This window comes from Colletotrichum destructivum, chromosome 7, assembly GCF_034447905.1.
Source record: "Colletotrichum destructivum chromosome 7, complete sequence".
NCBI lineage: Eukaryota > Fungi > Ascomycota > Sordariomycetes > Glomerellales > Glomerellaceae > Colletotrichum > Colletotrichum destructivum.
Window position 1 is genome coordinate 148478 of NC_085902.1, and position 22752 is coordinate 171229.

At 56.3% G+C, this 22752-nt stretch overlaps 9 protein-coding genes across 9 annotated transcripts; 4 read left to right on the plus strand and 5 right to left on the minus strand.

The window, feature by feature from the left end:
• Nucleotides 1-201: 201 nt before the first annotated feature.
• CDEST_10573 (Putative serine/Threonine protein phosphatase PP2A) lies at nt 202-2306 on the plus strand. The gene is made up of 4 exons (XM_062926729.1): nt 202-874; nt 949-1182; nt 1258-1512; nt 1580-2306. The coding sequence occupies exons 1-4, from the start codon at nt 859-861 to the stop codon at nt 2038-2040; spliced, it is 966 nt and encodes a 321-aa protein (XP_062782780.1). The 5' UTR covers nt 202-858; the 3' UTR covers nt 2041-2306.
• Nucleotides 2307-2310: 4 nt separating this feature from the next.
• CDEST_10574 (Putative Rho protein GDP-dissociation inhibitor) lies at nt 2311-4733 on the minus strand. The gene is made up of 5 exons (XM_062926730.1): nt 4620-4733; nt 4390-4556; nt 3143-3465; nt 3025-3073; nt 2311-2969 (listed from the first exon to the last, which is right to left on the minus strand). Exons 2-5 carry the CDS (start codon nt 4484-4486, stop codon nt 2839-2841), a joined length of 600 nt encoding a protein of 199 aa, XP_062782781.1. The 5' UTR covers nt 4487-4556; nt 4620-4733; the 3' UTR covers nt 2311-2838.
• Nucleotides 4734-7050: 2317 nt separating this feature from the next.
• CDEST_10575 (Putative bouquet formation protein) lies at nt 7051-9565 on the plus strand. Its single transcript, XM_062926731.1, has 4 exons — nt 7051-7467; nt 7562-7803; nt 7867-9040; nt 9109-9565. Exons 2-4 carry the CDS (start codon nt 7728-7730, stop codon nt 9137-9139), a joined length of 1281 nt encoding a protein of 426 aa, XP_062782782.1. The 5' UTR covers nt 7051-7467; nt 7562-7727; the 3' UTR covers nt 9140-9565.
• A 470-nt stretch (nt 9566-10035) lies between these two features.
• On the plus strand, nt 10036-12181 carry CDEST_10576 (Putative 6-phosphogluconate dehydrogenase, NADP-binding, 6-phosphogluconate dehydrogenase, domain 2). Its single transcript, XM_062926732.1, has 3 exons — nt 10036-10644; nt 10735-10908; nt 11163-12181. The coding sequence occupies exons 1-3, from the start codon at nt 10537-10539 to the stop codon at nt 11901-11903; spliced, it is 1023 nt and encodes a 340-aa protein (XP_062782783.1). The 5' UTR covers nt 10036-10536; the 3' UTR covers nt 11904-12181.
• A 1-nt stretch (nt 12182) lies between these two features.
• On the minus strand, nt 12183-12606 carry CDEST_10577 (uncharacterized protein). The gene has a single exon (XM_062926733.1). The coding sequence runs from the start codon at nt 12434-12436 to the stop codon at nt 12188-12190; it is 249 nt and encodes an 82-aa protein (XP_062782784.1). The 5' UTR covers nt 12437-12606; the 3' UTR covers nt 12183-12187.
• Nucleotides 12607-12730: 124 nt separating this feature from the next.
• On the minus strand, nt 12731-14696 carry CDEST_10578 (Putative RTA-like protein). Its single transcript, XM_062926734.1, has 3 exons — nt 13972-14696; nt 13383-13881; nt 12731-13286 (listed from the first exon to the last, which is right to left on the minus strand). The coding sequence occupies exons 1-3, from the start codon at nt 14201-14203 to the stop codon at nt 13043-13045; spliced, it is 975 nt and encodes a 324-aa protein (XP_062782785.1). The 5' UTR covers nt 14204-14696; the 3' UTR covers nt 12731-13042.
• A 113-nt stretch (nt 14697-14809) lies between these two features.
• Nucleotides 14810-18638, minus strand: CDEST_10579 (Putative clathrin/coatomer adaptor, adaptin-like, armadillo-like helical, AP complex subunit beta). Its single transcript, XM_062926735.1, has 3 exons — nt 18379-18638; nt 18160-18302; nt 14810-18067 (listed from the first exon to the last, which is right to left on the minus strand). Exons 1-3 carry the CDS (start codon nt 18416-18418, stop codon nt 15914-15916), a joined length of 2337 nt encoding a protein of 778 aa, XP_062782786.1. The 5' UTR covers nt 18419-18638; the 3' UTR covers nt 14810-15913.
• Nucleotides 18639-19198: 560 nt separating this feature from the next.
• On the plus strand, nt 19199-19946 carry CDEST_10580 (uncharacterized protein; the record flags this gene model as incomplete). Its single annotated transcript, XM_062926736.1, has 1 exon — nt 19199-19946. The coding sequence occupies exon 1, from the start codon at nt 19299-19301 to the stop codon at nt 19944-19946; it is 648 nt and encodes a 215-aa protein (XP_062782787.1). The 5' UTR covers nt 19199-19298.
• Nucleotides 19947-19983: 37 nt separating this feature from the next.
• Nucleotides 19984-21825, minus strand: CDEST_10581 (Putative kinetochore protein Nuf2). Its single transcript, XM_062926737.1, has 2 exons — nt 20378-21825; nt 19984-20323 (listed from the first exon to the last, which is right to left on the minus strand). The coding sequence occupies exons 1-2, from the start codon at nt 21647-21649 to the stop codon at nt 20210-20212; spliced, it is 1386 nt and encodes a 461-aa protein (XP_062782788.1). The 5' UTR covers nt 21650-21825; the 3' UTR covers nt 19984-20209.
• Between the last annotated feature and the right edge of the window lie 927 nt (nt 21826-22752).

Sequence of the window (22752 nt, forward strand, 5' to 3'; positions counted from 1 at the left end):
CAGGGCCAAAGGACTGGGCTTCCTTGGCTTTCATCCCATCCAGCGCTCCTGTTAGGGGCTCGCAGAGGTCGGCCCCTCGACGGCTCAGTGTGTACGTAAGCAAGAGAGCCAATCTCAATCTCGCACTGCGTCGCGTCGGGATGGCATTTCTCAGCTGGCCCGAGCTTCACCAGCTGTGTTGTTCCGATTTGACTGGCTGCAGTTGTCTGTTCTGCACTGCTGCTGCCACCGCCGCCGCCTTTTGCGGCATGACGTCCCCGTCGTCCCTCCTGCTGCTGCCACAGCAGCTGTCATCAAACCCAAAAAGATAATTTCGTCAGACGACGACAGAGAGAAAGCGCACGCCTCTCTGAGGGCATCCCCACGACGCGCCCCTCTCTTTGGTTTGCTCGGTCGGCCGTTCCTTCATTCTCCTTCCTTCCCTCTTTCCCTCTTTCCCTCCTTGCGCTGCGAAACCGGGGCACCCTCGAAACACTGTACCGTCGACAACTCGCGATATTCAGCAGAGCACCATCGTATATCAACGCCCCTCCCCTCGCGCGCAAGCCCGGCGTTGATTCACCCGGCGCCCCAACACACCGACCTGCTTCGACCTTCATACTCTGCTGCCGCCGCCGCCGTCGCGCTTCCTGCTTCTATGTAAAGGCTTGTCGCTCTCGATCATGTTACTACAACCCCGGCGCTCCCCACCACACACCGCCCACGTCTGGAGTAGAAGTGGTCACCGACGACCTGCTCCGTGAGCGACTGACATTTTGCAACGACGATTGCTGCCATTTTTACACGCTCTCTTCCGCTAACCCAACCCAACCGGCGACATAGCGCTTGCTCGCTGTCGCATCCTCCACTCTCACCACGATGCCTGGCCTTCCAGGTACGCTCTGCGCCCCTCCCCCTCCTCCCGCTTGATGACATACCCGACCCCTCCTAACGATTTCTTGTGTGCAGCATCCGTCGACCTCGACGAATGTATCTCGCGCCTATATAAGAGGGAGCTCCTCGCCGAATCCGTCATCGAGGCCGTTTGCGCCAAGACTAAGGAGCTGCTCATGCGCGAGAGCAATGTCGTCCACGTCCGCGCCCCCGTCACCGTCGTCGGCGACATCCACGGCCAGTTCTACGACCTCATCGAGATCTTTAAGATTGGTGGCTGGTGCCCAGACACCAACTACTTGTTCCTCGGTAAGCAAAACGGTGTCGGAGATTGGAGCTAGCAGCAACAGCAGCAGCATGGAAGACTGACAACCGCGCCCACAGGAGACTATGTCGACCGCGGCATGTTCAGCGTCGAAACGATTTCCCTACTAGTGTGCTTGAAACTTCGATACCCCAATCGCGTGCATCTGATCCGAGGCAATCACGAGTCTCGCGGCGTCACCCAGTCCTACGGCTTCTACACCGAATGCTCGAGAAAATACGGAAACGCCAACGTTTGGCACTACTTCACCGACATGTTTGACTTCCTGACCCTCAGCGTCGTCATTGATGACAAGATCTTCTGCGTCCATGGCGGTATGGCCTGCTCTAGACCCTCTCTCGCTTTTCATTGCTGCCGTTACTGACATATCCCGTTGTGCAGGCCTCTCCCCCTCTATCCACTCCATAGACCAGATTGTCATCATCGACCGCTTCCGAGAGATCCCTCATGAAGGCCCCATGGCTGACTTGGTCTGGTCTGATCCAGACCCTGAAAGAGACGAGTTCTCGTTGAGCCCTCGTGGGGCAGGATACACATTTGGAGCCCAAGTGGTTAAGAAGTTTCTGGCTGTGAATAACATGGACCACATTCTCCGGGCGCACCAGCTGTGTCAGGAGGGCTTTCAGGTGCTATACGACGACCGCCTTAGCACAGTATGGAGTGCCCCCAACTACTGCTATCGGTGCGGCAACATGGCTAGTGTCTTGGAGGTTAGCGACACAGGCGAGAGGTTCTTCAACGTCTTTGCTGCAGCCCCAGAAAATGACCAGCACAAAGACATGCAGCTGGGAGGCGGAGAGAAACAGGCGGACGGTAACTCGCTTCCTGATTACTTCCTGTAATCTGGTTTCAAGTGGCCCAAGAGGTCAAAGAGGTCTCTGGTTGTCGACTGAGATTTGGAAGGTACACATTGATGGAAGGACCTTTGCGTGCACCTCTCGGAGAAAATATCTCACTAGCTAGGGTGATTAGAGATCATGCCTAGTTGTTTCAAGTACCCTCGCCTATGGTTGGGGTTGAAGATACAACGAGATAGAAGAGACTGATACAGTGACTGCTGCTTGTCTCAATCAGAAAAAGAAGGCAAACAAATCAAGAACATAGACAGATTTGTGATGGGTCTGTATTTGGCCAAGGCGCAACAAAGCCCCCAGCATAACAAGCAACTATGAGCAATCTACCGACCAAGCTTTTTGTGTCGTGACTTCGTATCCCATACCTACTGTGTGTATGAGCTTAGAGCAAAGCATGTTTGTGTTGTATGACAAGAAAAGCCTCAGCCCAGGTCTGCCACCTATGGAACCATATTTTGTGTTCCAGGGGGTCCTTCCTTGATGCTACAACCTTTTTGATTTTTGGTGTCTGAGAGAGAGCGAGTGTGTGTGTGTGTGTGTGTGCGCGCGTGAGTGTGTGCTGCATATCCTGTGTCTCCCCTTTCCAACCATGACTACTATCTACCCATGACCCCTCTACACCACACAACCACCAAGGCTGCCGAATATTTTTGATCAAATCAGTGGGTTGGAAGTCAATGTCAGTTGGCTAGACATGTTGAAGGGTGACAAGACAGCTTGTTGGCTTTGATCCTTTTTTGAAGAGCAGCAAAGAAATAAGCAGGTCGGTCTTGGGATAATCATAATTTACCAGTCTTTGGCAATGTCAAAAGACCACTCGAAGGTCAGGTGGGTCTTCTTGTCATCGTCAACAAAGCTGGAGATGGCGTTGTAGTGGCCGCGGGCCAACATGCCCGAGGGTGCATCCTCCTCTTGGACTAGGGAATGGGTCAGTATTTAAAGAGGAAAAAGGATCAGAGAAGGTCGACTCACAGCGCTTGGTGTAGGTTGGCTGCTTGTCGGTGTTGGGAGCATAGCTGCCCTGTAGATATGGGTCAGTAACGGGGCTCACAGGAAGGAACCAGGAAGGAACATAGAAGGCAAGACTTACCAGCATCTCAGAGTCCTTGCTAACCTTGATGCCCTTGCGCTTGACAACCTGGACATACTGCAAACCGCTGAGAATCTCATGCTGGACCTTGAACTTGGCGACCATGGTGAACTTGGCGCCCTCCTTGATCTTGAAGGGCTTGTCCTTGAGAGTGGCCTCAGAGCCAGGGCTGGAAAGGTCGATGGTGACAGGGTCGCGGCCAGGAGACTCCATGGTCAGAGATAGAATGATGCAGACGCGGGGGTCTGAAGCATCCGAGAGGTCTTTGCCGCCTCCAAGGCCAAGGGACTCCTTGTAGCGCTGAAGAGACTCATCGTTCTCGTCTGTGGCCTTGTTAGTAGGGGGTTCATCAGTTCCCTTATGCTGCTGCTGTTCCTGCTCCTGCTGCTGCTGCTCCTGCTGATCATCCTCGTCAAGTAGCTCAAACACATTCAAACCATGAGCTTCTCTGATAATAATGGGAGATGTGTAGAAATCTCGAATGAGAGCTGAGTCTTGCAAAGGAATATTCTCTTGCAGCTCGGGGGAATTGGGAGGGTTTGGGGGAACGGGGCGTGAAGTGGCTCTGGCTCGATGAAGATGCCTTTCCTCGACCATCTCAGGCGTAGGTGAGTGAGGACGGGAGGCCGAAGGAGTGGTCTGGGGTGCCGGGGGGAGCTCGATGGAGTTGCGATTGAGCAGGGCATTGTTGCGGTTGCGCCGTTGCATCAACAGACGCATGCCATCGTACAGCGAACCCATTGTGCGTTTTGGTTGTGTTTTATCAACACCTGTACGAGTATGGGTGCGGTGATGAGAACAAAAAAAAACGCCCAAGAGTGAAGAGGTCGAGGGTGAGGAATACTCCCGAGAGTGAAGATATTCGAGATATCAGAGGGCAGCAGTGGTGGTGGAGGGACGGCGGCCAGTGGATGTGGAGGGAGCTTAGGATGGAAGGAGCAAGCAGCTTAGCTTGGGTGCCCTTCGCTCCTTTCTCAAGCTGTCTTTTCCCACGATGTTTGCCATGATTGCGATGCCGCGCTGAGCGAAACCATGGGCCATGAACGAGGTAGATGCAGAGCCGCGTGAGGCTCATGTACTGCATACCGACCCCGAAAATGAAGGTACCAGGGGTGAGGGGCAAAGGCAGAACGCAACCCAGCCAATTCAGTCCACCCGGAGCAGAGTGGCAGCGGAGCAGCAGAGCAAGAATTGACGAACGCAGACAGACGCATGGCCGAAGAAGACCGAGAATCAAAAGGACTTACCCATCTTCTGGTACTCAGCCAGACTCTGCTTGGGCTGGGAGAGCTTGTAGCCCTGAGTCTCCTCAGGCATGGTGTCCTCTTGCTCGTGGGAAGCCATGATGATGGTGGGGTAGGTATCGGTGAGAGAGAGGGGGGTGAAAGCGAAGTTGAGCTTGCTAGACGAAGCGCTGTACTGGTCTAAGAATCTGGCGGCAGACGGCGATTGCCTGTGAGAGGGGCACTGGACGTACGGAATGGAGCAGATGAGGCTGTGAGTAAGCGTAAGCGAGGTCTGTGACGATGTTTACTCTGGAGGAGAGAAGTTGAGCATTCAGGCACGGTAGGTCAGGATGATGAGTTAAAGGTCCTCGTCCGCGGGCAGCTACCAGGTACCTACCGACCTACCCTAGATACGGATAAGCTAAGGTACTTTGGGCATTGCGAGGCAGGGTCAGGTACCTACGGCACTGGCCACTCAGGCACCGCTCCGCGAGGTCACCGCTTCCATGTTGCCCCTCATTCTCTCTCTCTCTTTCTCTCTCTCTGGACACTCTCCCTCAGTTCCCTCTGTGGGGCTCTGGGCGCTGCGGGCTGCGGAGACAGAACCGCCGACACTGGGATGATGTAGAGTGTTTCATTGGCTGCCCGTGCTGATGGGGCCCGACCTGCATTGATTGGCCGGCATCTGGAACAGGATGGAACTTCACACACGAAACCAGGAACAATTAACAAAGCCCTCGTGGGCAGTCCTGCTGGCTGCAGAATTCGCAAGCTCAGGTTGTCACATTGCCTTGATTGAAAGGGAAGGGGAAGGAAGGGGTGTTTGCGCGCTGGGCACATAGGCCTACATGCTTGCCTTTGGCTGTGCCCCCCCTCCATCTCGAAAACCCCCCGACACCACTCATGAGTCTATCTACAGAATGCCTCTCCCTTCGTACGAGTAGGTGACATGGACTGCCAATCTCGAAACGGGGGAGATAGAGGGGAGAAGAGGGGATCCATGGTTGATATTGGCCACAGTATCAAAAGTATTGACTGGATGAGCGGTCTAGAATGAGGAATCGCTGCAATGAGGGGGGCGGGGGGGCACGCGCGTTGGGCAACCGACAAGCTCACTGCTGCAGTGGTGCTGCAGATACCGACTCCGGCGCCGTGCTTACCTCATCTACATTTTCGCAGGTCCCAGGTGCATTCATGCAGGGTGGCAGGCTGGTAGCAATACAGAAGCTAACCGGTAGCAAGCGAAGAAGAAATGGGAGTTCGGACGGACACTGCTAAAGATCGGTAGAGCAGCCTCAGAGCAGCTGCCCACAAGCTCCCGGGTGTGGATCTCGAGTGCCGAATAGTTTTTGCCTGATTGTGCCACCGAATTTTGTGCCCCCGGGTTATGCACGGTAGATGGCAAGCTCGGGTGGTGAAGCCGATGGTGAATGAAGCCGACATTACTGCAACTCTCGTAGTCGTCAGCAGTGTCTGTCCACTGCAGAAGCTTGCTCGATATAAAGAAGAAGCCGTGTAAGACGAATGCCACTGGGAAAACTAGCAGTGTGTCAATTGATTGCCACAGCATGGCACAAAGTCGTCGGTCCCAACAGTGTATCGTTGCCCTGCCATTGAGGCCCGATTCTGTTTGGTCCCTGGATCCAACCCCTGAACGATTTGATATATCTATCTGCAGGACGAGAGACGGTCCTTGCCCATGTCTTCCCCCCCTTTGATTTTTCTTTCTTTCCAAACCCCAGGCTTCTCGATTACATTTCTTGTCATCGCATGAGGAAACATAATTGATCGTACCCGTATGGACCACATTCCCTACATACCTACAGAGTACATCTATGTACTATGTAGGGATGACCTGCAGAGCTTCAAGCTCGCCCGTTGCCCTGCGCAATTGGCCCCCGCGATCTGTCCGTTTCCCGTTGACAAAGATGGCTCCTCCCAAGTTCCGACTCCTGTGTCGCGCCCCCACTCGGCGTTGCGGACGGTACCGTTAGTGCTCTGAGCTTTGCGCGTTCGCGACGAGAACTGTTGGGGACCTGGGCCCAGGGGGGGATCAGCAGAGCTAGAGCTCCATTTGACCAAACAATGAGAACTGAGATGAGCCCTGATTGAGACGGCCGGGCTGACAGTTGAAGAAAAGAACTTAGACTGTGGTTGGTTTTGTTGGAAGTTCTTCTTTTCCTCTGGCGAATGGACTGCCTACAGTGTTCTCCTACCGTTAGTATTTTGCCTCTCTCTCTCTGTGTCTCTCTCTCCCTCTGGCTTTTCCGTCTTTCCATAGCACTAATGCCGTGCTGAATTTCCGGGGAAGACACCAGGGGCCGGGGGGGAAGGGGTTGGGTCGTCGAATGCGGCAAGACGGAAATGTGATAGGAGGATACTTCTGTTTCCTCTCTATGCACAGGCAAATGCTGGTACAGCTCTATTTCGCGCTGTCAGCCGTCCATCGGGCCACGCTTCAACAAGCATCGGGTCGAGTCCTCTCCCCTTCCTTCCTCTAATCTAATCCAATAAGCAGAGGACTGCAGGACCCTCCAGGCCGCCCCAATGTGCTTCGGCTCTTTGCCAGAGCTCTTCTCGTTGCTGGGGTCTCGAGATGTTCCCGTCCCGTCCAACGTGGTGGGTGCCGCTGCTCCAAATTGCGCGCGCCGTCGTCGCCCATCAACCCAGTCCAGTGGCCTGCTCTGCTTCCGCTTCCTTTCCCGACAGGTCATTCACTCGCAACCATCCCATCCATCCCATCCCATCCCATCCCGACCCTCTCTTTCCCTCTTACTCACTCACTCACACACACACATTTGTCTCTCTCTCTCCCCCTCCCCTTCCCCTCGGGCCTTCCATCTTCCTCCATCCTTTGAAGACCGCTTTCGCCCTTTGTGCCTTACCCCGTATCGGGACGCCGTCCGTCCCCGTTGCCTACAATCAATTCTAATCGCTTTTTTTTTCCCTCCCGCGCTGCTCATCACCGACCCCTGCAACCTTTTCTTACGCGACAAGACAAGACAAGACGTACCCGTCACGTCACGTCGACGCAGAAGACAAGCACTTTCGGCTCAGCAGCTCCAACGACTCCAGTGCAGACCATCCTGTCCAGTCTCAGTAAGCGACACATTACAATGCCGCACACACACATACATACATGCGTCTTCGTTTGCGCGCGCGCGACCGATGCTTAGACTGACGCGACGATTAGTCCTTCCCGCCTGCGACCGAGTCCTCCTTCCGCCCCGCCCGCAACCGACGCGATCCAGAGGATCCCTCCACCCCTCCCCGATTGCTCCAGCGCGCGTACCTTTCGCGAATACCTCACGTACCCAATTTTTCAATCGCCATTTTGCGCATTCAACACATCATCAAACATGCCTTCCGCCACAGCTCCTGAGCGGCACTTGCCCATTAAGCACAATCCTATGATGATCGAGGATGTGCCGGCCTGTATGGACACGATCTGACTACCTTGTGCCCGGGAGGTTCTTGTTTGCTGATCCAATTATCCAGACAACGATCTCGTCTCGCGCCGTCGCCTCGGTCAGACCCAGCTGACGGCCAAGATGGTGAACCTCGCCGAAGGTGACGGTGCAGCTCTGGGCGTTTTCGACTACGCCCATCTCCGCGCGCCGCTGCCCAAGGGAATCGTCTCCGGCATCTTCAAGTCCAGCCCCAACAGCTACTTCCTCATGCGCCGGAGCCACGACGGCTTCGTCTCGGCCACCGGCATGTTCAAGGCCACCTTCCCTTACGCCGAGGCCGCCGAGGAAGAAGCCGAGCGCAAGTATATCAAGTCGCTTGCCACCACCAGCCCCGAGGAGACGGCCGGCAACGTTTGGGTTCCTCCCGAACACGCCCTGATTCTTGCCGACGAGTATGGCATCGCCACTTGGATCCGAGCCCTGCTGGATCCTGCCAGCATTGCCGTCTCCAACACCCCCGACAGTCCTCCCAAGAAGATCGCCGCCCCTCCGAAATTCGACCTTTTCAGGGCTCACCCCCAGCTCGCGCCTCCCACCCCTACTTCCCTGCCCCGCAGCACCCGATCTCGCCGCTCTGCAAGCCCGGCCAAGACGACGATTCCCAGACCGGTCAGGTCCCCCCGAAAGCGCAAGGCCAAGGCCGAATCGGTCGAACCAAGGGAATCCACGCCGACCCTCGGCACCGCGACCAAGCTCGAGGTGAATGGTGTCATTGACGAGGACCAGGATGCCGAGGCCGAAGTGAAGCAGACCGTTAGAACCATTAAGATGGAGCCCGCCGTTGTCTTGGAGCCAAGGGAGGAGGACCCTAAGGCCAAGGTTGTCGTCGACCAAGACGTCAAGACCGAAGAGGACGGACACGAGACGAAGCACACTGCCGTATCACTAGAGCTTCCCCTGCTGAGCTCGGCGCCTCCTACTGCCGAAGAGACCGCGCGCATGATTGCCGAGGCCAAGCAGATGGTCGAGGCTGCTGCGGTCAAGTTGGAGGACGGTGTGAACAGCCCGAAGGCCAAGAAGGGCAAACGTGGGGCGGAAGACATCTCCAAGGGAGACGACGAAGATGAGGAGAAGGACGCGGCGGCTGATTTTGCGGATGAGCCACGCGCGAAGAAGGCCAAGACGGCCGAGGTTCAGGTCAAGAAGCTGCGCGTGCGGAATCGGGCTCTGTTCGGCCTGAGCGCCGTGTCACTCGCTGTTGGGTATGCGTTTTCCTTCCTGCGTCACGTTTGAAATGGCCACAATGACTGACGGGGTGTATTTTACGCAGCGCATTTTCCTACTTCGTGGGGTCCTTGTGAGGCGTTGTCCAAAAACTCTACACGTACGGGCTTCTCAGGGGCAGTGGGCAGCAGTAGCAGGATGAGGGGGGTACGGTGGTCTGGCCATGGCGCATGGAGCGCCGTGAATCGACTGAGCAGTCGCTCCGAGCATTTTTGCTGGTGGTGGTAGACATGGCGGCAGACCTTTTCTATATCGTTTTTCTGCCTTTCGCTCATACCCATAGAGCTCGGGGGAACTCGGGCCGGCTTTCTTTTTCACTCTCTGTCTGTGGAATATTTGGGTGGAATCAAACTCAGTGTACATTGGAATCGCCTCCTCGTGGCGAAAAAAGGAACGGGGGGGGGGGCGTGGGTTTGTGGGAGGGCCAAATCGCGCGGTCCAGGATTGAGGATTGAGGCGAGTGTAATCGATGTACTGTTTATGTTTTAGGTTCTTCTGCTCGCAGGCGTCGTCGAATTGGATATGGTGACTGTTTGTGCGAGTGATGCTGGGCCCGTTCGTTGCCTTGGGTGATTTGGGCGTGTATCATGTCCCTCCCGCGCATCACACGACACAAAACGCCTCCTTGGTCGTGATGTCCGAGCAAGCTGTCATGACAAGCATTTGATGGAGATAGATGCCGGAAGAGGCCCGCTTCTAGCCGCGCTCACAGTGTTGCTCATTCATACTTTACACAGCCCTTCCAGGTTTCCAAGTTTCCCGGTTTCCACGTAACATTTGCCAAACCGGGAGGGATGTTGCTGGAGACTCTCCATCATCTCCATCGAGCGGTGGATAAGTCGCTGGTCGTCACGTTGCGCCGTGATGTCATTAGGGCTTTCCGTCCACACTATGTCGTGGGAGGAGAGCTGCTGAAAAAGGGGAAAAGATTTGACCTGGATGCCGGTTGATGAACTCTGCTTTTGATTAACTCGATTGGAGTATTTACCACCCAGCTCATGATTTATTTTTTCCTATTTTTCCCGTTATGAAAACGCAAATCATGAACAACGACACCTGACGATAGGCTCATTCGCCACCTCGGACCACGCGCGTCCCGATTAGTGAGGTCTCTGTGAACCAGGGGCCCTCTTTTCTCCAATCCGGGGCCGCTCCCGCGCGCGTACATGCAAGGGGGCTTTGCCTTTGCAGGCTTGGGGGAGGGACAGAGTGCGTTGCTTGGAGGATGGCTAACACCGGCAATGGGCGGCTCCCCGGATAACCGTCCACCACCTAGCTTCCCCCGCAGTCTGAGAGACACGGGGAAGGGGAGGAGGAGGTGGTTAAGCTCGGCTGGAACGCATGCAGCTTATCCTCCCGCTTCGGTGTCTTCTGAGCCGTACTCTATCCTCACTTATCATCATCGTCCTTCATTCGTCGCTCTTCTCTCGTTCGGCGGTTTTGGTTTTGTTGGAACTTGTATAAAAAAAAGAAAATGCGGGCGCCCACGACGTTACGGACTTTCAGGCTCGTCCAACGCCGCGGCTTTGCGACAACGCCGCGACGGCTGGAGAGCTATGGCTTCATCGGCCTTGGACAAATGGTGTGTTTTCTCTTTTTTTCTTTTCTTCTTTTCTTTTGTCTTTAGATTGTTCTTCACTCTCTTTGTTGACGACCTTCTGACTCAATCCAGGGCTACCAAATGGCCAAGAACCTCCAGGCGAAGCTGAGCCCCGCGGACGAGATCCGCATCTTCGACATCAACAAGACCGCCGTCGCGAACCTGGCTAAGGAGATGGGCCAGTCGCAGGTCAGCGGCGCAAAGGTCGCCGTCGTCGAGACCGCGAGAGATGCTGCGACAGAAGCTGTAAGTTAGTTTGTTTTTTGTCTTCTTGTGTCTCGGTGTTTGTTCGGACACCCTTCACACAAAATATGAACACACCCCCGGTGTTCTGCTTTCATGATGCCAACTAAAAACTGTTTTGCCAACTATGACATGGTCCGAGAGGCCTTGATATTACCCATTTTCTAGTTCCTGAACCAAGCAATTTCTTTTTACACAATCAACGTGTATTCAATTAAACGGCGGGTCATGGATACTGACCACGCCCACATCTACAGGATACCGTCATCACTGTCCTCCCTGAACCATCCCACGTCAAGGCCGTGTACGCCTCCATCCTCGCCGACCTCCCGGCAAGGGAACGTATCTTCATCGACTGCTCGACCATTGACCCCTCGTCCTCGCGCGAGGTTGCCGCCTCCGTCGCCGCCGCCACCGCCTCGCAGTCCTCCCCAGGCCGCCAGAGCGTCTTCGTCGACGCGCCCATGTCGGGCGGCGTCGTCGGTGCCACGGCGGGGACACTCACCTTCATGCTTGGCTGCGACGCCGGCCGCCTCCCGGCCATCGAGCCCACGCTCCTGCGCATGGGTCGGCGCGTGCTGCACTGCGGACCGCAGGGCACGGGGCTCTCGGCCAAGCTGGCCAATAATTACCTGCTCGCCGTCAACAACATCGCGACGGCCGAGGCCATGAACCTCGGCATGCGGTGGGGTCTCGACCCCAAGGTGCTCGCCGGCGTCATCAACGTCAGCACGGGCCGGTGCTGGCCGAGCGAGGTGAACAACCCGGTCGCTGGCGTCGTCGAGGGGAGCCCCGCGGGGAGGGACTACAAGGGCGGCTTCGGCATTGGTCTGATGCGCAAGGACCTCGGGCTGGCCGTCGTCGCCGCCGAGGAGGCCGGCGCGCGGCTGGAGCTGGCGGGAAAGGCGACCGAGGTGTACGCCGCGGCCGAAGCGGAAGAGAGCTGCAAGGGGCGGGACTTTTCCGTTGTGTATCGGTACCTGGGTGGTAAGGAGTAAGCAGACGAGGTCTGGAAAGCACTTGGAGGGGTTTGCAAAAGGAAATGATCAGAAAGACTCGTGAGGGAGCAACACTAGACGAACGATGAATCAATGAAGAGCGTAAAAGGCATCACCGAAATACGTCGCACCATCCTGCCGTTGACGGCCCCGGCGCAATTCTCTTCTCCCTGTTCGTGCCCGCCTGCGTCTTGGCCTCGGCCTCCCAACTCTTCTCCAGGGCCCTTGGCTTCCCTCTTTTCGAGGTGGTCTACGCAGAGCTCGCTGCCCACCGCCTTCAGCTTCTATAGACGGTGTTGCGGCTCGGTGAGGGTGTACGCCGGTGCCGTTTTGAGGACCTGGAACTCGAGACCGGAGGAGTGGGGCGCCGGGTCCGAATGGGCGGGTCCCAGAACGGTGTCGCGGAGGGTGCCGCGGTGTGGGGTCTCGGCGGCGAGGGCGGCGAAACACTGTTCGAGGTTTCGGTGCCGGGGCTTGCCTAGGCGGGCGTGGCAGATGCCACACTTGTGGTGGATTGCGTCGACCATGCACATGGTTCTGTCTCGTGGTGTCTGAGAGGTGTGGCCTACCGCAGGTTCCCGTTAGTTTTATTGCAATGGCGACAAGAGGGCGTCCGAGGTTGATCGGCTGTTGGTGCGTTTCTCTTAGAGACTCAACTCAGGTGTTGATCATTGTTTCCAACTACCATAAAGAACAACCTATCTTTTGGGCAATGATTGAGTAAAAAAGGTGTTTAATCACTCGTTCTGGGAAGGCCATGACCGTGTGTACTGACATACCAAAGGCGCATAAACATGTCGTCAAGGAGCTAAATACGCATTATAATAGACGAAAAACCCATAGTCTCTTCAGATTGATTGGAGTCCAGAACCTCGGAGTGATATCAACAGTATATCATCTTAGGCAATAGTGCCCTCTCCAAACCGCGAGTATCTTTCTATCCTTCCAGGAGATGCCTAGTGTTTGCTAATAATGGAAACAAGGAATGGATATTGATGCCCCAAACGCCATAGAACAAAGTCCTTATCGTCGTACCGAGACGACCCGTCGTAGAAAGTAACCCCTGAACTTTATTCGTCTAACCAAATATCTCTCTTCCATTCTATAACACACCGTCTGTACCGTTCGTGCCCTCTCTCTCACACCGACTGATGGCCGGACTCGGCCTTGACGTTCTCGGGCGTGGACGTCGTCGTCGTTGTGGATTCGGACTTCTCGCCGGCCCGCGCCTTGCGGGTAACGCTCATCGCGGGGAAGTAGATGCCCGGGTGGAAGACGGTCAGCAGCGTGACGCAGACGAGCACGAGGCTGCCGTCGAGGACCATGAACGAGACCTCGTCCTGCATGATGTGGTTTCCCCATCCGCCCGCCATTTCGGCGACACTATTTCCAACGTCAGTCAGCGCTTGAATCTTTTTTTTTTTCCTTTTCCAAAAGAATAAAATAAATCTTCGTCTCGATTTTGGATCCTCAACGTACCGGTACACACAACGAATCATGACGCACGCATACGCCACCGCGACGGCGTAGATAAACGACCTGAACTTCTTGGCGCGGTACAGCGCGATGTCGCCGGCGCCGTGGTCGCCGGCGTGCGCCCACTTCCGCACGCGGATCCAGTAGTCTGCGCCGGTGGCGCCGAACAGCATGAGCACGACGACCTGCAGCACGATGCCCGCGATGATGGCCTGGTTGCCGCCATCGAGGAGCTTCTTGTTCGTTTGCCCCGCGGCGGCGGCGAGGCCGCCGCCGATGGCCTGGATGATGAGACAGGTGAGGTCGGCGGGGAGGAAGATGAGCGGGTACAGGCGCGGGCGGATGCGCGAGAGGGCCGGGTGGAGGTTCGCCGAGACGTGCTTGAGGGTCAGGTAGATGCCGGCACAGATGAAGGTTGGGCCGAGGATGATGGTGCAGATCTGGATCTGGAAGGCGCTCGAGTTCCAGGGGTTCTCGTGGAGCAGGACGCGGCCGGCGTAGCCTAGGCTGTGTTAGTCGGCGGGTTCGTCACGGGGTCGGGGGTTCCCTTTGTCCCGTCCGCGAAGGGATGGGATAGCCCATGGTTGCATACCGACTGTTTCGAGGATGCTACCACCCGTCACGAAGAGCATAAAGGTCCAGGTACGCTTCCAGGTGCCGATGGTGGCCGAGGCGAGCACGACGAGACCAAAGGCGATGGCGAAGAAGATGTTGGCGCCAAAGTTGGGGTAGTAGGCCAGCACCGTCATCTCGACGGGGCATAGCTGCGAGACCTCGGTGCACTCGCGGAACGGCCGCCGGACCGTGGTGTCGTTGGCCGACATGGTAGCGGTTGTTGTGGGTTGTGATCGTGATGTGAGCGGGATATATCTCCTGAGCAGGCAGTCGCTGGTCTACCCCGTCCAAGCCCCTCGTATGATTTGCTATTTGTCCTTCTAGTTGCCCGTGGACAAACTCGCGCTCGAATCCTCTACGAAAACAAGAATGACGAAGGAGGGAATGGCAAGAATCGAAAACGCGCAGACCGAAGAGGAGGAAGAGGAGGAGGGAGAGGATGATGAAAATAGAAGGAGCACTCGACGTCCGTCATATACCTACATATGTATACAAACACCCGCAGACCGAAATCCATTCATTCCACTACATCCTCAGACTAAGGGGCGTGTGTGTGCGTGCATGGTTGTAGAACGGAGCTAAAGACAAGGGCCCTCTCCTGTTAATTCCAGGGTCGCCCGACCGATCACTGGCAAACGAATAAGCCGAAGGAAGCGAGAGACGAATGGATCTTTGAATGATGGGGGTGGGTGATGGACGGGCGGCGGCGACGGCGGTGGTGAGGGTGGTGCAGCAAACGGCGACGCTAAGCCCAGGGCCAAGATGTCTCTCGATCCGCTTCCTCTTTCTACACTACGCAAGGACCCGCCGGATTTCTGGAAGTGGAAAGCAGTGCGCAATAACCGTACCGCGTATGGGCCTAGTGGACGTTGGGTAGTGTATTCGTGTGTTTGTATCTAATCTCTTCGTTGCGTGACTTGAGCCTCAAGCGAGTGAGCAGTTTGACAAGCAACAGCTGCGGGAACCCTCGACCTCTAAACCCGTGAGAGTATCTTTGTTGGCCAGCCCTCTGGAAGTAGACAAGAGGAACGAGCAAAAGAGCATGGCCTTCAAGAGCTCAGAGTCAAGAGTCAAGTCAAGTCAAGTCAACAGTCAAAATATCCATTGAAGGTGGGTGGGGATTCGATTCTCACAGCCAACACGCTCCGACACCCGAATCTTAGCATCGTTCTAGCGCCTTGGCCCCGATTAACCGAACCCGCTCGACGGGGAAGACTCTCCAAATCTGACCCGAATAACACGGGCTAAGCGATGCTACTGGAGCGCCACCCGAGCCTCGAACCGAGAAATCGACAAGGATATGGAGGGTCGTCACTGGCTGTGAGTCGCCTTTGCCCATCAGACGAACCCGAGAGGGGCGCAGTGGAGGGGATAAGGCGGCCTCGGGTCTCTCGGATATCGCTTGACCACTACAGCGCCTCTCCGCTGTACACACATCCACTACGTACATGACATGCCTGCTCTCCGCGTGGCAACTGATAGGAACAACATAGAACGGCAAAGCGGCCGGAGTGCCATTCCGGTGCGTGTCGTAGGATTTGCGACTCTGCGCCCAGACTGTCGGAGCAACCTATCTCACCGAGTTGTGAAGCATAGCCGCCTTTGATGCAATTTCGCTAATCGATTGTTGCATTCGGTTTTTCGGGTCCATCTTTGGTGTCACTACATCCCGCGTCAAGTGATGCCTATCTTGAGAGACCGCGTTGGCATCTACGCACCTCCATGCTTCTTCTGACTCAGGGTTGAAGTGCGGGAAGACATGGCAGCGGGCGGACGGTGTGTCAGACGTAAGCATCACCGGGATGGCTGGTTCGCGATGATTACGATATGTCATCGGATTAGGTAGGTTTGGTAAGAATGTGTGCTTTTTTTGATTTGCATCATGAGCGCAGTTTTTCTGCGAGTATACGACGATTCGCCTAGTTAGTATCATCGTCGCTGCTCTCTTCTTCTTCGTCTTCTTCGTCTTCCTCATCATCCTCATCCTCGTCGTCATCCTCAGCGTCCGTCTCTTCCTCGGACTCTTCTTCGTCGTCGTCGTCGTCGTCATCGTCCATCTTGAACGCTTCTTGCTGCTCCTCTTTTTCTTCCTCTGCAAGCCAGTCGTCGAGCGTCTTGACACCAACGCCGGCTCCCGCACCGGCACCAACAACAGCCCCGAGGCCGTTGGTCTTTGTCGGCCCGGCTCTGACAGCGCTGTCGAGCATTTGACTGGCCGGCACGCTCTTCTCTTCTCCGTACGCCGAGGGCGTCTCCGTTTCTCGCAGCCGCGGATTCGGTTCCGATCCCTCCGCTACCCAGTTGGGAAGACCCTCGTAGCCGCGCAGGCCGTGGACGCCACCTCCGCCCGCCAATACGAGCGTCGAAGAGCCGAGCATGAAGCCCTTGCGAGTCTCGGATGGGCTGGGAGCCTGGGGTGCTGGCTTCGGTGCTAGCAACATCAACGTCGCCAGCTGGGGCACAGAAAGGAGAGCTCGGTACATCCGTGCTCGGTCGCGCAGGTCGTATGACGTGTCGTAACGGACCAGCAACAAGGCATAATCCCAGAGCTTCGCGACGGGGTGGTCGTCCTGACTGGGCACCGCCGCTTCGTCTTCCCCCTTATTTTCGCTCTGGCGGTTCACGTGGTGAAGGTAGACCTTGGCGGCGAGGAGGAGGATCTGCCCCTTGGCCACCTCTGCTTCGTTCACAAAGTCCTTGAGGAGGATTCGCAGCACATCCGCTGCGATGTTGTCCTCGCCTTCGAGGCCTGAAAATTCGCCCACCAGCCAGATGATGGTTGCCCTCGCATGCGGGTCGGTTGCTGAGTCGAGGTTCTTGGCGAGCCGGACGACTGTCGCAACGTGTCCCTGGGGGTCTTGCTGGATCAGATGTCGGATGACCGTCAGTGACTCGGCCGCCAACGTTCCGTCCAGACTCGTGATTTGTCCTAGGAGCAGCCGCAGACACCTCGGGGCCGTGGACGAGTCCGTCTGGGCGCATCGTCCGATGGCGCGCACTGCTTCCCTGACGAGCGCCTTGTTGGTTGAGCCAGAAAAGTGCTCGAGCTCGTTCAAAATGAGGCTCTTGACGTAAGGCGGGGCGTGGGGGAAAATGAGCGTCAGGATCTCCAACTTCAGCTCCCATACTTGTGCAGGGTCCGTAGCTCTGACGAGAAAGTGGCTGGCGTACTTGGCAAAGTCGCCCGGCCTCGTAAGGCAAACTGAGACGATGTTGTAGAGTGCAACCTGCTGGATGTCTTGAGGCCCTCTGAGTAATGCGACGAGAGGGCCGATGGCAGTCTTGACGTACTCGGGCGTGCCGATGTCGACGTAGCACCTCGTGACGGCGATAACGACGGCCGAGTTGCGGCTTTGGAGGAGCGGCTTGATACCGTTCAGCAGCAGAGCCAGGTCCGGGTCCACGACGACCACCTGCTGCTCCTCACCTGTTTCCTGTGCAGTGTCACCGTAAAAGCCACCCAGATCGGCTGTCTTTTCGTGACTCTTGACACTGCGCGTCCGTCTCGGGAAGCATTTCCTCGCATAATATGTCATCATGCGCAGCGTCGCCAATTGACTCCACTCATCCATGTCGACAACCTTCTTGACCAAAGCGCGGTACTGCGGGTGTATCAAGTCGATGCGATCGGGACACACCTCGAGGAAGGCCGATACCGCGGCACCGGCGACGAAGTACTGCTTGTCGCCGAGGAGAGCGGTCAGGTATTCGAGGAGTTGAGGCAGCTGTGTTGGGTCGAGGCGGTAGCACTTGGGGATGGAGAGGGCGGCAGCCCGTCGCACGTAGGGACTCATGTCGGCGACGCCCTTCTTGATCGCGAGAGACACAATCTGGCTGATGACAGGGACCCGGATACCGGACATGGTCTTGAGGGCAAGGGCGCGGACTTGGGGGTTTGTGTCGGAGAGTGATTTCTGGATGGTGTTGATAGAGAGGAGGGCGAGGTCGGGCTCCTGCTCGGCATGGTGGATGAGGTAGATGTAGACAAGCTTCTTGATCTCGATATTGGGCGATGCGACATTCTTGACGACCGAGGAGAAGAAGGGCAGCGTCTTCTGGCCGCGATACATCATCTGGATGGAGGAGAGGAGCGGTTAGCCATGGCTCTTCCGTGGGTAGTAGGTAGGCGGCGGCGGCGGCGGGAAAGGTTTGGTTCGAATCATACCGAGAGGACGCGGCGAAGGCCGTCAAGCACCTCGCGGTCATTTCGACTGTCCAACAGCTTTTTAATCTGCGTACGATCGAGAGGGCGACCGGTGCTGCGGGAGCTGCGCGTCGCCGAGGCAGCATCAAGGGTAAGCTCTCGGGCTGGATAAGGTCGACCGACGGGTTAGCGAGGGAGGGACAAGACAACGAACGGGCGGGTGTTTGTTGGAGGACGCACCGCTCTCAAGCAGACTGGATATTCGCGCGATGGACTCCATGACGGGCACCAGCGATGGTCGGAGCTGGAGCAGCCGTGCGGAAGCCGTGAAGAGAGGGGAGTGGGAGAGGGAGAGGAAGAGGGAGAGAGCGAGGGAGGGGCGTGATCTTGTCGAGAATTCGCGTGGTCGTCGGGATGGATATGAAAGAAGGATGCAGCGAGGGAAAATGACGTCTCGTGGCCGAGGGGCAGAGAGACAGCGAGGCCGGGGCTGACGTGCTTGTTGCTTTGCTGCTTGCTTAGCTGTCTGTCCCTTCAGCTGCCAAAGTGGTCTTGAGGGGGCAGGGGGCTGCTAGGACGGGGGAGCTGCCAGCCGAAGGCCGCTCTGGAGCACTGCCAACCCCCACCAACAGTAGTAGTGGCCCTTGCTGGGGGACCTGGTCTTTGCCGACTTTCGCTATCAAGATGGGAAATACAGTATGGACTTCTCAATTTGAAGGAAAACAAACACATGGTATTTATGGGGAAGCAGCAAGCAGTGTCTCTGAACTCGCTGGGAGACAGAAGTAATAGAACAGTTTTATAAATCTCGAATGGGGGTAATGTTATAGATTGCTATACAGTATTTGTTTCTGAAGGTCAATTTGCGTTTTCCTTGCAAGCAACTACACCATGTATGGGTTATAGCATACACTATTGGTAACATTGAAGTTCCAATTATACAGTTTGAGAATGTTTGGAAAGCAGTGATTTGATGTGGCTCACTCTGTCATGACCACTGAACAGAAATATGGGTCTCCAGTTCACTCTCACTCATTCACTCGCTCCCTCAACTTCTAAGTAAACCGTCCGAAACATCGAATTACAACCAAGCCTCACCACTACCGCCCCCAAACATTCTGTTTTGAGCCGTATTCTTGAGGCTACGAGGCAATCCCACCATGAACCCGACAGTGCTGTCACCAGCTTCACCAGTAGAGCTCCTCCATTACATCGTAACCTTCCAGACCTACCCTACCACGGTTCTCGTCTGCTACCCGCGAGACGACTTCATCTCAACTCTCACATCCACCATCCAAAACCACCAACTCCTCAACGACTCTCGTCCTCCACCACTTCTCTCCGCGACGCTCTACCAGACTGCAGTGGCCCGCCACATACGCGTCCTCTTTATCCCGTCAGTGACACACCTCCGCGCGTCCCTCTCCGCCTTCGACCCGGCCAGTTCTCTCACTCCACCGCCTCCTAACCTCCCGCCGCCGTCTTCCGGGAAGCGTCGACCGCCCCTGCTCCTCGTCTACGGATTTCTCGACCTCCATCGCGACAGCAGCGAGTGGAGCGCCCAAGGCCTCAGCAGCTCGGCTGCGGCGCTCGTCGAAGCTGCCCGGCGCACGGGGTTCAAGCCGGCAATTGTCGAGCCTAGAGGCGCGGGGGGGCACGAGGACTTCAAGGCCGTCCTACGGGACGACGCACCGGTCCTGAGCGGGGGCTCGCGACGGGATGACGGCCTTTGGACGGGAAGGACGGTCGAAGTGAAACGGGTTCTGGGCCGCTGGTTCCATTTCAAGACGGGCCAATGGGATGTTTAGAGTCATTTCACGCACGAAGCCCTGGAAAGAGACCGGAGGAGATGAACATCAACCTGAATATATATCGTGAACGATTAAAGAAACCGAGGAGGAAAATCCTCAGCCATTGCCTCCCACCATGAACCAGCGTCCCTTATTGCACCCATCAACGCCGAGCCCGTGGTATCCTTTTAAGTCATGTCCTCGTTGCAAATCGACAGAAACCGACCATGAAAGACAAGATGGAAAGAAAAGAAAAGAAAAAAACAAGACGAGGCCGGGCCTTAGAGGGCCTGCTCCATCTCGGTGATGTAAAGTTTGATGTGGGAGTCCATCTTGAGAAACTCATCGTAGGCGCTGTGGATCTCGTTCTCGATGTTCTCCTTGAGGTCCAGCATCTATCGCATCGTTAGCATCACACTCCAGCGGATCAGCGGCGGCTTGCGACGTACCTTCTTCTCGGTCTGCTCAATGCGGACACGCCGCCTCTCGATATCCTTGCCCTTGTCCGTACGCTCTTCCGTCAGCTTGCGGTGGACGGCACGGAGCTCCTCCATCTTCTCCTTGGCCTCCTGGGCCTTGGCAGAACTCTGCTCGCGGAGCTTTTCGGTACGCTCATTCCACTTGAGCAGCTGTCGCTGCAGCAGCGCCTCGGTCCGCTCGACTTCTCGCACGTTGTTGCCGCGCTCCGATAGAGCATCCCGCTGCTTAACGTTCTTCAGGTTCTCCTCCTCCTCTTTGGCCAGCTCGACACCGATCTCGTCGAGCACCTTGATGCAGGAGGCCACGTCCGTGGACACGACCGAGAACGAATCGGCCGAAGTCTGCAGCGCACGGGAGCGGCGGTCGAGGGCCTCGATGTGCGCCTTTTCGCTGTTGAGCGTGTTGCTCAGCTCCGTGAGGGTAGCCTGCAACGTCGAGGGGCTCTGCATGACGTAGGGCCGCAGCTTCGTGCAGTCTTGCTTCAAGCCCAGCTTCTGCGCCGTCTTCTCTTCCAGTGCAGTTGTGAGCTCCGTCTTCTTGACCTTGGCGTCTTCCAAACGGGCCGCCACGCGCTCCTGATTGCGACGCAATTCCAGAAGCCTCTGCTTCAGTTCCTCGTTACGCGTCGTCTTCTCGCGCACCTGGGCTTCCATGGCCTTGCGATTGCGCTTCATGTCGACAAGGCGCGACTCCATCTCTTGGTTCTCCGAGTACAGGCTCTCGATGCGGGATTTGGTCGTCTCCGCCCTGTTGAAATGCTCGTCGATGACGCTGGTTTGCGACTCGCGGAAGCGCACAAAGTTGATGAGGTAGCTGAAGATCTTGACGAGGCGGTCGTACGACGGCTTGTAAAGATCATTGAAGCTGAAGTCCTGCACACCACACTCGGCAAGCAGGCCGCGCAGGGAGACGTAGAAGCCCATCAGGTTGCGGGTGTCCGGGGGGACGACGTCGGAGTATTCGCCGCAGATGTCCTCGGCGGCGGCGCGCATGGCGGGCTCGACCGTGTCCCTCGTCGCGTTGAGGAGCAGCTCGGCGAACCATTCGAAGATCATCTGGACTTGGAGAGGGTTGGGCTTCTGGAGATCTGCAACAGTGAAGGGGATGCCGATGTCTGTTATGCACCCGACAATCTCCTTGTCGGGGAGGCGCATGAACGCGTCGGCTTCATCTTCTTTCTTGCGAGTTCGCGACTGGGTTTGCGTCGGGGGGATGATGCTCATGCGCGGGTTGTACGACATGCTGGGTAGTGATTTCGGACAAGCTCCTCGTCGGAGAGAGGGTGATGGGGATGTGCTGCGATGGAATGTAAATTTGACTAACTGTAGATATTCTTCAGTTGGTTTTGTCGCGCCGTTTTGTGATATGATCAAAAGTGACTGACTGGACTTGGGCCGGACTGCCCCGTAAACAGCATAATTGGCCTTGTTGCTCAGACAACCCACCCCACTACCCTCTCTCTTATCGATAAGACACTACACATCACATGATTAGAAGCACGTGCGTGCCGAAGAAAGCTTCCGGATTATTTCCGGATGATCCGTGCGCTCGCACTCTGCCAGCCACGGCGACACAGTGACAAACAATGACGGTAGCAAAAATGCGGATGCAGCGCAGACACAACGTTGAACGTCGTTGGAATTCCACCAACACGCCGCCGCATTGTCAACTCGCCAAGAGTCGCACTGTAATTCCAAGTTCCGCGGCCGTCCGGAGCTCGCGGAAACCTTGCCGAAAGCATATCATGCACCACTGTGCGGCAAATGACTCGAAAATGATATCCCAGAGTGTGATTGCGAAGGCTTCTTGCCAATCTGGGACCTGACCTGGCCTGGCGGTACACCCTCTGCTCAAACTCCCCTCGAACCCAATCTTGACGCATTCAAAGTCAATGTTGGGCAGATGCGCCATGACGAAAGTATCATCCACTTCCTCGGAGGCGGACGCAGGGTCGTTGCGAAGCGGTTCCGCACCGCCAAATCAAACATTGGACACGGACTACGGATACAGGTACATGGTTGATAGTCCAGCATATCAGGTCTAGAAGCGTCTACATCCCATGCATTTCGACGGCCGGCAGATGACCTGGTTCCATTGCTGCTGCTGGCCTTGATGCCCGATCCTCGCAATGTTCGGAAAGGCCAATAGGACGCTGGAGTTCCAGTCTCGAACCGAAAGGGCCAACGATGCGCAGATGAACACACCCTCGCAGCTCGCGCTGGCCGAGATCTGCACTTGATCCTAGCCAGTTCCCGCCGACCGCCGACCGCCCACATGGCATCCACGCATTTTTGGCCTCCTTTGAAATCAGGCCTACCAGTCAACTTGTGATCAATTTCGCTCG

Coding starts and splice junctions, on each gene's coding strand:
- CDEST_10573 (XM_062926729.1), top strand. Junction 1,183..1,257: donor CACCAACTACTTGTTCCTCG/GTAAGCAAAACG, acceptor CCGCGCCCACAG/GAGACTATGTCGACCGCGGC. Junction 1,513..1,579: donor GATCTTCTGCGTCCATGGCG/GTATGGCCTGCT, acceptor CCCGTTGTGCAG/GCCTCTCCCCCTCTATCCAC.
- CDEST_10574 (XM_062926730.1), bottom strand. CDS start 4,486: ATGGCTTCCCACGAGCAAGAGGACACCATGCCTGAGGAGACTCAGGGC. Junction 3,466..4,389: donor GGCTGAGTACCAGAAGATGG/GTAAGTCCTTTT, acceptor ACAAGGCCACAG/ACGAGAACGATGAGTCTCTT. Junction 2,970..3,024: donor GCCAACCTACACCAAGCGCT/GTGAGTCGACCT, acceptor CCCATTCCCTAG/TCCAAGAGGAGGATGCACCC.
- CDEST_10578 (XM_062926734.1), bottom strand. CDS start 14,203: ATGTCGGCCAACGACACCACGGTCCGGCGGCCGTTCCGCGAGTGCACC. Junction 13,882..13,971: donor TAGCATCCTCGAAACAGTCG/GTATGCAACCAT, acceptor AACACAGCCTAG/GCTACGCCGGCCGCGTCCTG. Junction 13,287..13,382: donor ATGATTCGTTGTGTGTACCG/GTACGTTGAGGA, acceptor CGTTGGAAATAG/TGTCGCCGAAATGGCGGGCG.
- CDEST_10576 (XM_062926732.1), top strand. CDS start 10,537: ATGCGGGCGCCCACGACGTTACGGACTTTCAGGCTCGTCCAACGCCGC. Junction 10,645..10,734: donor TCATCGGCCTTGGACAAATG/GTGTGTTTTCTC, acceptor GACTCAATCCAG/GGCTACCAAATGGCCAAGAA. Junction 10,909..11,162: donor GAGATGCTGCGACAGAAGCT/GTAAGTTAGTTT, acceptor CCACATCTACAG/GATACCGTCATCACTGTCCT.
- CDEST_10579 (XM_062926735.1), bottom strand. CDS start 18,418: ATGGAGTCCATCGCGCGAATATCCAGTCTGCTTGAGAGCG. Junction 18,303..18,378: donor ATCCAGTCTGCTTGAGAGCG/GTGCGTCCTCCA, acceptor GACCTTATCCAG/CCCGAGAGCTTACCCTTGAT. Junction 18,068..18,159: donor GCCTTCGCCGCGTCCTCTCG/GTATGATTCGAA, acceptor TCCTCCATCCAG/ATGATGTATCGCGGCCAGAA.
- CDEST_10581 (XM_062926737.1), bottom strand. CDS start 21,649: ATGTCGTACAACCCGCGCATGAGCATCATCCCCCCGACGCAAACCCAG. Junction 20,324..20,377: donor TTGAGCAGACCGAGAAGAAG/GTACGTCGCAAG, acceptor ACGATGCGATAG/ATGCTGGACCTCAAGGAGAA.
- CDEST_10575 (XM_062926731.1), top strand. CDS start 7,728: ATGCCTTCCGCCACAGCTCCTGAGCGGCACTTGCCCATTAAGCACAAT. Junction 7,804..7,866: donor GATCGAGGATGTGCCGGCCT/GTATGGACACGA, acceptor CCAATTATCCAG/ACAACGATCTCGTCTCGCGC. Junction 9,041..9,108: donor GCCGTGTCACTCGCTGTTGG/GTATGCGTTTTC, acceptor TATTTTACGCAG/CGCATTTTCCTACTTCGTGG.
- CDEST_10577 (XM_062926733.1), bottom strand. CDS start 12,436: ATGTGCATGGTCGACGCAATCCACCACAAGTGTGGCATCTGCCACGCC.